Raw genomic sequence first — 12913 nt, forward strand, 5'->3', positions numbered from 1 at the left:
GTGTTGACGAATGAAGCCACTATCGAACACTTTATCCAAATCACTGATTTGCCCTGTTTATGTTTTCTTGCAAGCTTCCTTTGTGATTAAGCTGACGTAACTGAAATGCTGTCCTATACGGTGTAAATCTCACATGACGCCATCTTCGAAGTTATACAGACATTGCTGTCATTCGTCACCAGTCGGCCGTTTCCGTAACCTCCAAGAAGCTATTCGGCTTGTGCCGGAATATAGCTCGAGTTGTGTGCTGATTGTACTCCTGTCACAACGTGTCACTGTTGATCTGAGAGTGATTCACTACTCCTTCCTGCTGACGACGCCTGGTTCAGCTGGCCCAGCTGTTCGTTCCTAACAGAATAGACTCCCTGGCCCAAACCCTTGTTTTCTCTTCTGTTTTACGCCGCAAGCATGTAACCCATGCGGGGAATCAAACCCGCGTCTTCACCGTGACGTGAGATGCTGTAAGCATTAGGCTACCTTCGCTCCGATTACTGGAGACACGTTGTCATGGAGATGAAATACTGAAGGCTGAAGTGCCACGACTTCAGTCATTTTAGTGTCAAGTACTTTAATAGAAGAACATAAACATGAACGCTTTCTTTTGAGATTTCATTTTTTCGAAACTTGCGATTCTTTTGCTGTTTGACTACACATATAATAACACGACCATGGACTGCAAGACCGCCGTCACAAAGCTGAAAAGTTGCTGGGTAAGGTGTTTACGGCAATCGCACAAATGCTTTACCTAAACTTTTCAACTTCTCATATTAAACAACAAAGCAAATTAATCACATTAATGCATTTATTTCACCCGCAAAGCAGTATCACATTTAATAGCACCATACAAACATTCTATATATGCATTTTGTCTGAAAGATATTGAGCAAGGTAATAACACAAAACCACATAGGCGTGTTGGTTTCCAAGATCACACAATGCTACCGGGGTTATGGCTGTAGGGTCAGGCAGTGTATGCAGCCTATGCTGTATCGCGGGGAGGGAACGGGGACTCGAGCACCAAGGATGGGGGAGGATGATGTCACACCTAATGTACTTTAAACGGAATATGCAATAATTTAATACCAAATAAATAAAAGTTGATTTTGTTACGGTCTTGTTTCGGTCAGTTCTCACTCTTCACATAAACTACTCAATTTCTGATAGAGATAATCAGATGTAATTCTATTTGTATAATACTTGAGAGAGTGGGTTTAGTTTTACGCCGCCTTTTAACAATATTCCAGCCATATCACTATGATCGTCCCAAACTGGCATTACTTCGTGTTTTTCTCCCACATCAAGTGTAATCGTCGTGATATAACTGAAATCCTGTTCCAAGCAGCGTCGAGCTCAACTCAGTTTTGATCACGCAAGGAGACGAGATTTGTTTGGAAACGAGTGTGAGAAGTTTAAGAGGTCACAAGTTGCAGGTATTCAATCAGCTACCAGTACTTGTGTCAGGATGATATATTTTCTCTTTGTAATCAGACCGACAATAAATGGGTGTGCTGACATGATACAGACATGTAATAACAATATTATCTTATAACTTGTAAATACCGAGGTTCGGTACCACTTTGCTGACACTTGTTGTCGAAAGCATAGTCATCCTCGAAGACCTTCCTTCAAGCTCTTTTTAATGCAAAATAGTCAACAATCAAAACCACATGTACTCTGAATGACCTTCACCCACACGTTAAGCTGCCAAGTAACAGTATCGATAAATGACATGTGTATTAACTGAAGCATTAAATTCATATCATACACGAATGAATAAACACATTATCAAAAGTATATTATTATTAGAAATAGCCTGATATTTGAATTCACCTATATTTATGTAGGCCTATCTCAGAATTTCGAAACGTGTTTCAATGGACTGACCTCACGGCCAGTTACACCTTTCTTTGATGGTACTTATTGTTACACTGCCTAGCGCTCGTCATCTAGCACAAGGCGGACTTAGCATGGACTGGCAAGACGGGGCCAGTACACGGTGTGTGAGTGGGTTACCCGTGGTAACCAGTGGCATGATGTCTAGGTTAGCGGTCATTATAAAGCCGATCTATTAAGACAAGCACAAGCAACCACACTCACACTTCAATTTGTCTAATAACACTCCATCCAAACGCTTGTATTTTCCCCGTAATCACGCAAGAACAAAATGATATTTCTGTCGCTTAAGGTTTAAGGGTCCCATATAAATTCATTTTATGCCTTTGCACATGCCCTTTATTTGTGGATACTGCGCTTTATAATTACTCATTATTGTTATTTGTTATTATTAATAACAAGTAGCCAAGAAAATATGTAAGGTCAAGAGGTGGTCAATAAGTTGAGTACGTAGCCTTGGAAATCTTAAATCAAACGTAAAATTCGGCTTGTTGACTGTGACAGTGACATGATGTAAAACTGTGAATTCCGTTTGGACAAGAATCGTTCATGGGTCGTTGGTAAACTGTTTACTATTCGTTGTCGGATGAACTTGGTTTCAGCCGTTTTTGAATCGTTGCCATGACACTGTTAGATTTCTTCGCTGGTCTCCGCCGAACAGGCGGTTCGTTGTGTGCCTGGTCGTCAGAACTGGATGCAACGTGGTGATCAGATTCTGATGACGAAGACGTCAGAAAACCCCAGCGATTCCTACGCTTTGGGACTTCTTTAGTGGCCGGTTTGCAATCTCTCACAGGTCTGGATGTGTCAATATCAGAAGAAGACGAGGAAGCCTCCCTGAGATCGTATTCTCCATCAGAGGAAGAAAGTGAGAGGAGCGAGGCGAAGAATCGTATTACCTTATTCCTTCGTTTTCTTCTCTTGGGCACACCAGCATTCTCACTATCGTCTGAAAGCTCCTTCTCACTGTCTGCGTCCGAATCACTACCGTACACTGTTTTTGTCTTGGTCCGTTCACATGTGTCCCTTTCCACGTCGTCACAAACGCCCTCCTTCCCAATGCCCGTAGAGTGTTTGGGAGCCTCTGGTGCCGGAAGTTCACCAGCTATTGGTGTGTATCCACATGCTCCCAGGAGCTCCTCCTCTTGGTTCTTTGTAGCCTCATCCTCCGGATTTTCGTCAGGTGGTTCTTTGTTTTTACGCTGAAACAGATGCGTTGTTTAGGACAGAACAGACCCAGCAACATTTCGCAAGAAACAAAATCAAGAATGAATTGATTTTCCTGTTCAATAAAATGAAAAATCATTTCAGCGATAATTCAGCTGAAATACTGGTGAGTGCAGCGTTAAGTAACAACGAACCCTACATTCAAGACCAATCTCAATCTCACAAACGAACCTCGTTTTGATTCTCATAGTCCTGCATTTTCTTGAAGACCTCTACCAGTTTGGAGAGTTTGAAGTCCACCGGAAACGCGTCAGCTCCCTCTGAAGTGGCGTCCAGCATGTGCCGACATTCTGGACAATTAACCGGTCTGTGATGACCAGTGACAATGTCTTTCTGAGACTGCTGACCGATTACGGCCTGTAGGCAATTTCTGCAGTAGGAATGACCACACGGTAACCTCAACGGCCTTTGAAAAAGCTCCATGCATATTGGACAGGTCAGTTCACCTTTCAGATCTGTGGCCATCGTGACAGAGGTATGGTGGAGACTCCTGAAAATCATTAAAAGAATCACATAATTCAACGGGTTTTTATGTTATATCATATTTTGGTAAAATATAATTGTTGATTCCTTGTGATTGAAAACGTGCGTTCGCGGGAAAGGAAACGTTCTCTTTTTTCCGATTTACCTGTATATAATGGGATGGCCCGGTGTATAATGACATTTGAATATCAGTTATGATGTGTTTGAAAATGTAAGCTAATATGTATATATCCGGGCGATGTTTGTCTCAAACTTCTGGACTGGTTATTGCATTGAGCTACGCAATAGCCCGGAACCCTGACGACAGGAAACGAGACTGTTCTGCAGGCCTAATCAATGTCTTGACTTGCATTAAAGCATTTAAACCGGTTGCAGCAGTAAACGCCATTCCTTCTTGTGTGGCTGGGCTGTGTTTCTCATTGTTAGCTTGTTTTGGGTTTTTTTCTTTATCTGTTATGTATGTTGTTATTTTGAGAATGTTCTTACCTGTAATGCGCACAAACATACACTATAAAATACATTACTTATAATAAAGAAAAAGGAAGTTGGGATCACTGAGGCATGAAGCCTTTTACAATATTCCCAGATTTGTCCTTCTACAAAATCATAATCTGGCTTTGTATTTGCGACATGAAGATGTCCAACAGTGAAAACAAGCATAAGATTACTTAGACATCTTTCTATTGTCATTGCACAGTCCGAACATGTAGTTAATGGTTGTTCATTAAACCCCTGGACTACAGTTATCCTTGACAAGCCAAATTATGGTTGTGTTCACGTCAATATTGCTTTAATCTGGAGAACGACTGGCTGGAGATATTTTGAACCTCGGTATCGAAGATTTGCCAATCAGGGTCTTAGCGTATCCAGTGCTCACCATCTGTTGCTGAGGGACATGTTGACTGGGCATACACGTTTAAGATTATCACAAACGTGTTACCCATATTTCATACAGATCTGACTAATTAGTATTGAGGTTCACGTATGGAGAGTGAGTAAGGATTTACGCCGCTTCAAGCAATATTCCAGCAATATCACGAGACGGGCTTCATGTGGACCTGAGTACCCAGTTCCTAGGCCTGACGAGTAAGCATATTAGCCACAATTGCACTGCCCCTGGAGTCGTGTTAAAAAATATTAAGGACGGTGGGGTAGCCTGGAGGTAAAAGCGTTCGCTCGTTACTCTGAGGACCCTGGTTCGATTCCCAAAATGGGTGCATTGCGTGTCCCCGTGAGTTTTGACACGATAACGTGTTGCTGAACACGTACGAGGACAACATGGTAACAAGTAATATACACATGTCGGGGTATTCAAGTAAATCCAATCACAGCGGGCGAGGGAGTGAGTTTAGTTTTACGCCGCTTTTAGCAATATTCCAACAATATCATGGCGGGGGACACAAGAAATGGTCTTCACACATTGTACCCATGTGGGGAATCGAACCATGGTCTTCACGCTTTTAATTGGTCATACCTACTTTAGGTTGTCAATCCAGACAATATAAGGTAATCATATTCTTTTTGTAAATAATAATGTAATGAATACATATGTTTTCAAAATTCTCATTTGGACGCTGTACTTAAAAATTGTATGAATGCAGACTTGGTCTGGTCGCTATAAGCCGTGGAAAAAGTGACATCACGAACACTCTGAAAAACGATGCCGTTGGAACGACCCAGTCTCCTGTTAAATTCGCCCTACATGCCTGTAACTCAAGCAAAATATTTTGAGGAGAGTCACACTTCTTGTGTCCTGCTGTAACATACCAATCGTGTTTAACTGTTTACTTTTCCACTGATCAGGGTCAAGGTCGGACTCTTATGAGTGGAATAAAAACCATTGCGTAATGTAGATATTTGCGATGAAGAGGTGTAATGACCTGGGGGTCAGTACTAAGTCCCCATTAATTGTGTGTTCAACATCTGTGAGTAGTCTGTTTATGAGTAGGGGCATCTGTTTGTTGGTTGTACCATAGATACATTGTCAATGAAACCCATAAAGCTGCGAAAAAATAATTAAATGTCTCTAAGGCACATTTGTTTTTTCAAAAGTGACGAGGGCGGTAAGACATTGGGCATTTTTATTTTTATTTTATTTCTCTCAGAAATACAGTTTGGAAAGGTTAGCACGTGTTAATGAGTCGTAGATTCAGTCACACTCGTTATTACAGACATTCATCCTTATAGTTGACAAATGGAACATCGGGGCGAGGCCATGTCAAAATTATTTTTTTAAATGGCAATAAAAAGTTGTTACGCACACAAATAAAAGTGACGCCCCGATGGCCGAGAAACATTTCACTTTTCTTATTCAGCATAAGTTAGGTACTCAGAAACCAATATATAATATTTTAAGAGAATAATTTACAAACCGTTTTATCTGTAAAATATGTTCATTTCAAACAGTAAGTTTAGTTTTACATCAGCTTCCTACATTTAATAACTGCACTATACAATTCACGACGGACTTCCACCACATAAACCTATAACTTCTTGTTCCTCGTAGCTTACTTGCAGGAGTATAGTAAGTGCCTTGCCACAAACAATAATCTAGGTCCCAAGTTGTTTTATGAACTTGGGAGGTTTGTTTTTAAGGCACCCATCCTAAAAAGTGAGTGCGTGAGTTTAGTTTTACGCCGCACTCGTATTCCAGCTTTATGGAGGCGGTCTGTATATACCTGAAACTGGACGAGACAATCTAGTGATCAACAGCATGAGCACTGATCAACACAAATGGGATACGATGACGTGGGTCAACCATATAAGGGAACCTTGGCTACAGGATACCAATTCCACCCCGGATCTTCAGGCGTCCAACCAAAATGAAGTGAATATGGGATTCGAACTACCAACAGGTATGATTCGTAGAACACACAAAACTGAACCATATTTATAGCTAACATACGTAATTATAATCAGTACAAAACAGTTTATTCACATGATACAAGTTTGTGATATCAGTGGCACGCTCAAACACAATTTGATACCTCTAAACTCAGCACTGATTTACGTCCCCTTAAACCATAGAATGTTTCGTTAGCCGCACTCAGCAATATTCCTAGCAACATAACACACTCGATTCCAAGCCTGACAATCCAAAGATTGATATCATGAGCATCGGTTATTTTCTCTTCTTGTACGACAGGCTTTGATTACTGGGGATCCATATCCTGACAGCGTATCTCAGAGATCAAATATGTCTCTTTAAGTCCTATCTGTATTTCTTACATGTGATCCAATCATGCGTTAATAGTGTTCTAGGCATACACATGCCAAACTATGAGACATGTCCATAATTTCAGTTGTCCCAATTAGCATATTACTCCGATATTAAGTTCTCACTAAGCAGTGAAAGATCTACACGTTACATCTCATTGGTCGAATTAAAAACACAATCCACTAATATCCATATTAAGGTAGGTGGGATGAAAACAGACCAGACATTAAATATCATATTACATCTAATGCCATTGATAATCTACTGCCTGGAGATAGAACCGGCTTTCGCGTGGACACCACCCATGTTATTATTGTCCAAGGCAATAACATGAAGTCTGTTCATAATAATACCATAAATGACAAGGTACAACATGTTATTGTTTACGACATCAAACTCGCATGAATCACCGTCAACGAACGTGCGTCATTCAGCTGTCAGATTCAGCTTTACCTACACGCTGTACTTACCGTGTCACGTGATCCACTGTCTCGCTGATTCTCTCGATCTCAAGAGTCCACAACTTCCTCCGATCAATAAATATCCATCCAACACACTACATGGATACTGGGGGTGTAAACTTCCTTGGTTATCGTGTTACCACATACAGGCATCGGCGTTTTATGAACTGCAATATTATATATCAGCAGACCAGTTGAATATTTTCGACAACCTACGCAGATCCGAGTACTCTCAGTAGCAGTTAGCTCCCTTATCCTTTAATTTAACACTCAGATACGTGAATACTTTGCGGCAGTCTCGTGAAAGCTTTCGAGTAGGGTCAAAGGTTAGCGATGCATACAATGATCTAAATCGTGTTAAAACGAACGCGGAATCGAGCGAACGTTTTTCCAAATGCATTTCTATCAAGGCGAATAAGCGATTAGAAGATTATTTCACGCATATTTTGAAAAGAAAAATCCTGTCAACTAAAGAATATATATGACCTCAAACCAAGATGCAAATATTATTCTTTACGGGTAAAAAGCGAACTTGCATAATGAGGTATTTTTATCATGAAATGAATCTGGCTTTTCTGTTCCTCAGAATCGAATTTCAAACATATCATTGTGAAATTGAAGAAGAATGGAACGTCTTTTGTTTTTCAGTACCAAACCGCTATCCTTTCCTTGGCTCTGTGATAAATAAAATTGAAGCCATATCCGAAATAGTTTCTCATCAATCAACTTGTCAACTACATTCAATTAAAATCTATATATACCAAACAAAACAATATGAGACCGCTCTTACAAAATAACTTCTGTATGCATATCGATTTCGTAACAAGAACAAAATACAATATCAGAAAACAAATAAGTCTGTTGTTCAAAATAGATTACCGATAAATGTTATTGGAACATGTTTCGATGAGTAAAACATGTTTCGATGAGTAAAACTGTCTGTTATTTTTTAAACAAAATATCATTTCATTGTCACATGTAAGACTCTGTAGCTGAGTCTGCATAAGGTTTATAGAGACTTCCGGGCAGTACAAGTTAATACCTGGCGATACACGTGAATACAATGTTGGCCACGTTAGCCCTCGAGCATAATTTTCAGTGACAGACCTGTCAGGGGCATGACGTTGTTGACCTGAGAAATCCGGTTTAGTGCCCCGAGCCAAGTCCAGCAGGACGACCATTGAGGTGGGAAGTACCTGGTCATCGGTATCTTACCCAGCGTGTTATGCTACATCGGAACGGATTTGTATTTGAGGGTAGAGATGCATGACTTAGACTTAGAATTCAGTAAATCTCCACACTCAATAGTCAGACTTACTAATAAAATATCATGGTATTTTGTATGTACTGCCTACAAACCTTATACACATCAGTTGCTCGAATAATCATGCATAGGATTACCGAAAAGTATGTGCAAATATCGTGCATGTCAGCAGCTCTGGTATATATGTGTACCAAATACATGTATATGTTTGTTTATGTTATGTTGATTGTATATGTGTGTGTGCGTGCGCGCCTGTACGTATTTGCGTCTGTATGTGTACTGATAGTGTGAGAATGTTATGGTGAAAACCCGTACGTGATTGTGTATTTGAGTGGCTGATTGTACGATGTGTGTGAATGCATGATTGTGTGAATGGTTGAGTGAGTGCATGAGTGCATGATCATGTGTGAGTTTGCATGTTTAGGCCAACATGATTGATAATTGATTTTATAACTCCTGTGCAATTAACATATCATATTATTAATCTGGATTGTAGATAATAACGTGTCTTATCTGCTTTCTTGTATTTCAGCGTATTACTGTAATTCCAGTGTCTCATAGGCCAAATGGCCGGGTGCTTTTTGCTTTCAGTGTATGTATGTAATGTATTGTTCTGTAATTGTTGATTGCGAAAGCACGTGACAATATAATAAACATTCTGTTAAAATTTAACCACATGTTTGCAGATTTTCACAGGCGAAGAGACAACATTGATAATATGTCCGTCACCCTGCACTTTGTTAAGATTTATATTTCGATATTGACGTACCCAAGTAGAAATACTCTACAGCTCTGAAGCTAAAACGCAAAATTTGGCACAACCTTCAGAAAATTACTATACATACAGATACAGTCTAAGTAAACTTAGGAGTGTAACGAAAAGTACTGAGACTAAGTTTACTTAGACTGAAACATATGAACACACACAAGTATAACCCATGGTGATGAACATGACAGCACCAAATGCTTCATATTGTGGTCAGTTTTAATAACAGGGTGGATGTGCTTTTAAAACACATAAACATATTACACTATTTCATCCAATCAGAGGTATCACGGGCCTCTGTCCGTTTGAGTTCTCGCTCGGGGTGCATGTGAAGATGATATAGTGTAGTGGAGCCTGTATGGTATGTCACTATCGGCCGTAACTTGTATTTCACTTCATGCATTCTTTCTGTTACCACGACAACTCAAAAAGTGAACGCACACCGAGATATGTATAACCGTTTCTGTCATCTTTCGATTTGTAATAAGCTTCCCGTAAAGAATATAAAGTATTTCCCTATGAAAAGAAAAACTTGAAATAACACGAGTTTTGTATGGTTCTATTTTCTAACCAGGGAACGATGACTTTAGATTATTACCAAGAAAAATGTCCATAACTGAGAATCATTGTGCGGGCAAAGTGTGCATAATGTTACCTTCACCCAAAACTTGGCGATAATAAGCTTGAAACACGTACGAACCAGTTTAAATGTAGGTCCATAAGTCGCACCACCTCAGGCACGCACATCAGAACACACTGCATGGGAACTAAATATACAGCCCGCTCAATCATTCTGGAAATCAGAATTTGTTGCATTTACTTTTCACTACATATTGGCGTGTAATTCCCTCTTGGTTATTAGGTGCGGTGGGGCAGCCTAGTGGTTAAAGCGTCCGCTTATCACGCGGAAGAACCAGGTTCGATTCCTTATATGGATACAATTAGAGTAACGCTTAGCCTCTGAATAAATGTAATTTTGTTTGTAACAAACAAACCTATATGAATTGATAAGGGGCTCCAGAGAGATAAGAAATTCCGAACCTGGGGAAATCTAGACTTTGGCAAATATTAAAATTAAAGTTAGCAATGCCAGGCCATTACCTTGTTGGAGGAATGTATCCATCAATATCCACAAAAACGAGTGATATATAATGCATCTGCAGATCTCCTAAGTGACGTGTCTTTTAACAGTCTAATATACGAAAACGTTACAGGTTTTTCACATTGCTGTATAGTTTCATAGGTTACCCAAGATAGCACACCTGGCAACTAATTGCATAATGTGCGTCATTCTTTTTACAAAGTTATTTAGTTAGCCAATAATAAGCAATCAATGTATTGGCGGTTAATCCTTTGAAAGAAGGGTGTTGTTTTTACATAGACACAGACACGACAGAGTGTATTCGGTATAGACTAGTAAATATACATACATAAACACTACCTTTTGACAAATTCCCCATTTAAATCCGCATAAAACTAATTAATCAATCAGCGTGTTATCGGTTAATCCTGTGATCAATCCAGACACAAAAAATGCCAAATGGGGGCCTTTGTCGGGTAAGCTAAGGGGCGTTACCAGTCATTATACCTGTTATATATTCATTAACTGAGCATCAAGTGAATGATGACAAATAACGTGTAGGTTTATACCATCTAACACGGATTCCAACCTAGCGACACCAAGTGATTTTGACAGAATCGTCTATGAAAACAAGGGCTGTAACTCGAAAACTAGGCAAAGCAGGAGACCAAACTAAATGATAGTAGTTTGTGAGAACATATAGCTTTCAATTTTCTGAACAGCTTTCGCGATTTCAGGTTTGTACACACCTGTAAACGAAATAGTTTAACCCCTGAAATGTAGATGAATACTGCACAGACCCTCATTTTATACCTACAATTACGTCACGGAGACGCGTCGCTCTGATTGGTTGAAATTTCGTTTGCGACTGAGACTTGTGCACTGTTGGCAAAAAGGTCGATTTAAGTTAATATGAGGTCGAAATGAGTAGTTTTAATGGCGGGGTTTAATGTGTAGCGATGTCAGCAAGTGATGTCGTATTTGTACCCTACTAGAGTATATGTGATCTTTAAAAAAGCCAAATGTTTCTCGGGCACATTTTTTTCAAAAGTGACGAGGGCGGTAAGACAAAAGTGACGAGGGAGGAACACATTTTTATTTGTTTTTCTCTCTCTCAGAAATACAGCTCGGAAGGTATAGCACGTGTTAATGAGTTTTAGATTCAGTCACACTTACAGACTCTCATTCATATAACGGACAAATGGATGATCGGGACGCGGCAAAGTCAAAATTATTATTTTTTTTTTATGGCCATAAAAATCGATACGCGCACAAACATAAGTGACGCGCCGATGCCCGATAAACATTTCACGTTTTTTCAGTTAGCCTTAGTCTTTGTCATATAATGTATAGTTTTCTCGGCAGGATGAGGCTACCGGGCATCCGTTGGGGTCAAAAATGAAAGGTCAGTTCGTGTCCTGGTGTCCGTCACAAAATCTCTTGACCGCATTAATTTCCTTCCGCTCATCCCTTTTTCCTATGCTAAAATCCCCAATAAAGCAAGTCTGTTATCACAGACTAAGTTATCTTTTCAGTTCAAAAGGAATTATTTGTTTCTATCACAAGTTCATAAATTCAGAGACAAGTGTTATTCTGTTAGTATAACCAGGGAGCCTTTTTTTAGTATCCCTGGTATGACGTTCACCTGAGTTGTGTTCGCGGTCTTCCCACTTGTTGTTTTGGGGCGTTTTGATAGTCGTTTTAGTAGCAGATCCATAATAGCCACAGAAACGGTAAGACCTCTCTGCAATGATATTTGAAGCAAGTCTAGATTAAAAGTAGATTTCCTCAGGTCTGAATCTCTGGCCGTCCTTGGGTGCCTTGTCTATTTATTTGTTTCAATCAAAATCGCATATAATCAGAGACTAAGCGTTAGTCTACCAGTTTGCTGGCACAACTGAACTATGTTAGCAGAACTGAGGCAGTAGTGGAAGCCATGGTTTTTGCGCGTACCCCTACACGATGATTTGTAATGTTCCTATTCCGTTGTCTCAAATATGACATTACATGCATTCCGTGTGAATAATAAACACAACAACCAAACCGTGAAAGAATTTATTTAACAATTTATAACCCCGTAGGTGTATTCATTAGAGTTAAAAGAAAACGCCCCACACAAAGGGAAATACATAAATTGCTACACTTGAAGCTGAAACGGTTATTAAATGTTCCGGTGTTACAGCAAACAAAACATTATACAGGATAAATATCATAGTATATTTAGCGTTGAAGTGGACAGGAGACTCCCATTAAAATTATATACAATAATCGTGACCTGTAAATTCAACACTGGGTTCATAATTAGCCATTGGTAACGGTATAACAGAATTCATAAAACAACAGAGAAACACAACAAAATAACACCTGGATATGATACGATTCAAAACAAATCTAACAAACCTGAGATGGCTTCCTATTGCTTTTGTAATAAGGTCTTGCAAAATATAAACGACATTGAAAAGTAAATGAACATATCAGGTTTATTCAACCCTTGAGTGTATGCAACCTTAAAGGTTTCAAG

The 12913-nt window shown here is 39.6% G+C and overlaps 1 protein-coding gene across 1 annotated transcript; it reads right to left on the reverse strand.

Annotated features, from left to right (window-relative positions):
- Positions 1-788: 788 nt before the first annotated feature.
- On the reverse strand, positions 789-7549 carry LOC137277940 (uncharacterized). Its single transcript, XM_067809951.1, has 3 exons — positions 7291-7549; positions 3292-3610; positions 789-3095 (listed from the first exon to the last, which is right to left on the reverse strand). The coding sequence occupies exons 2-3, from the start codon at positions 3583-3585 to the stop codon at positions 2466-2468; spliced, it is 924 nt and encodes a 307-aa protein (XP_067666052.1). The 5' UTR covers positions 3586-3610; positions 7291-7549; the 3' UTR covers positions 789-2465.
- Positions 7550-12913: the final 5364 nt, after the last annotated feature.

The sequence above is a fragment of the Haliotis asinina genome, chromosome 3 (assembly GCF_037392515.1).
Source record: "Haliotis asinina isolate JCU_RB_2024 chromosome 3, JCU_Hal_asi_v2, whole genome shotgun sequence".
Lineage (NCBI taxonomy): Eukaryota > Metazoa > Mollusca > Gastropoda > Lepetellida > Haliotidae > Haliotis > Haliotis asinina.

Bases quoted from the DNA above. Each gene is read 5' to 3' on its own strand.
- LOC137277940 (XM_067809951.1), bottom strand. From the start codon at position 3,585: ATGGCCACAGATCTGAAAGGTGAACTGACCTGTCCAATATGCATGGAG. The intron at 3,096-3,291 runs GTTCGTTTGTGA...CATCTGTTTCAG, and splicing joins ACTATGAGAATCAAAACGAG to CGTAAAAACAAAGAACCACC.